Raw genomic sequence first — 506 nt, forward strand, 5'->3', positions numbered from 1 at the left:
GAATGGAATGACATTATCATAAAATCATTGTTAGATTGAGGGATGATCTTGCCTTGAAAAAAGTTTGTTTCCACAGTGAAGTACCCCCAAAAAAGGGAAACAATCATCCAATAGTAAAGCATTTTTAATTAAACAACAATGTCTACCTTCATATTGCAGAACATATCCATTAATATTTTGAACTTAAAGTAATAGAAAAATTCAATGTCTAAACAACAAGTAATACTTAACTCTTGCAGAACTTTTGTTTTTGTACATTTACACTAGCATATTTTTCCTTTTTCTCTCTCTGCAGAAAAATACAGCGAACGTGTAGTGGAGATGCTGAACAACAGTGTCTCGCGAGTGCCTCGTAAAACACAGCTAAGCATTGTGGGAGCCCTGAAGCACTTCTGGGGGACTCACTTCCTCCTTAGTGAATTGCCTTCTTCGCTGGGATCTCCTCTCTTCGACCCTCTTCTTCATCATTCGTGCAGGATTTTTAACTACTGCTTAGGTAATGAATC

The 506-nt window shown here is 37.2% G+C and overlaps 1 protein-coding gene across 1 annotated transcript in view; it reads left to right on the plus strand.

The window, feature by feature from the left end:
* Positions 1–506, plus strand: part of LOC119585166 (proteasome adapter and scaffold protein ECM29-like) — a gene marked incomplete in the record, with an annotated part of 20,568 nt that overhangs the window by 18,731 nt on the left and 1,331 nt on the right. The window contains 1 exon segment of the mRNA XM_037933801.1: positions 296–496. Within this exon segment, the coding sequence (XP_037789729.1) occupies positions 296–496 (201 nt within the window).

Source organism: Penaeus monodon, chromosome 19, assembly GCF_015228065.2.
Source record: "Penaeus monodon isolate SGIC_2016 chromosome 19, NSTDA_Pmon_1, whole genome shotgun sequence".
Classification (NCBI taxonomy): domain Eukaryota; kingdom Metazoa; phylum Arthropoda; class Malacostraca; order Decapoda; family Penaeidae; genus Penaeus; species Penaeus monodon.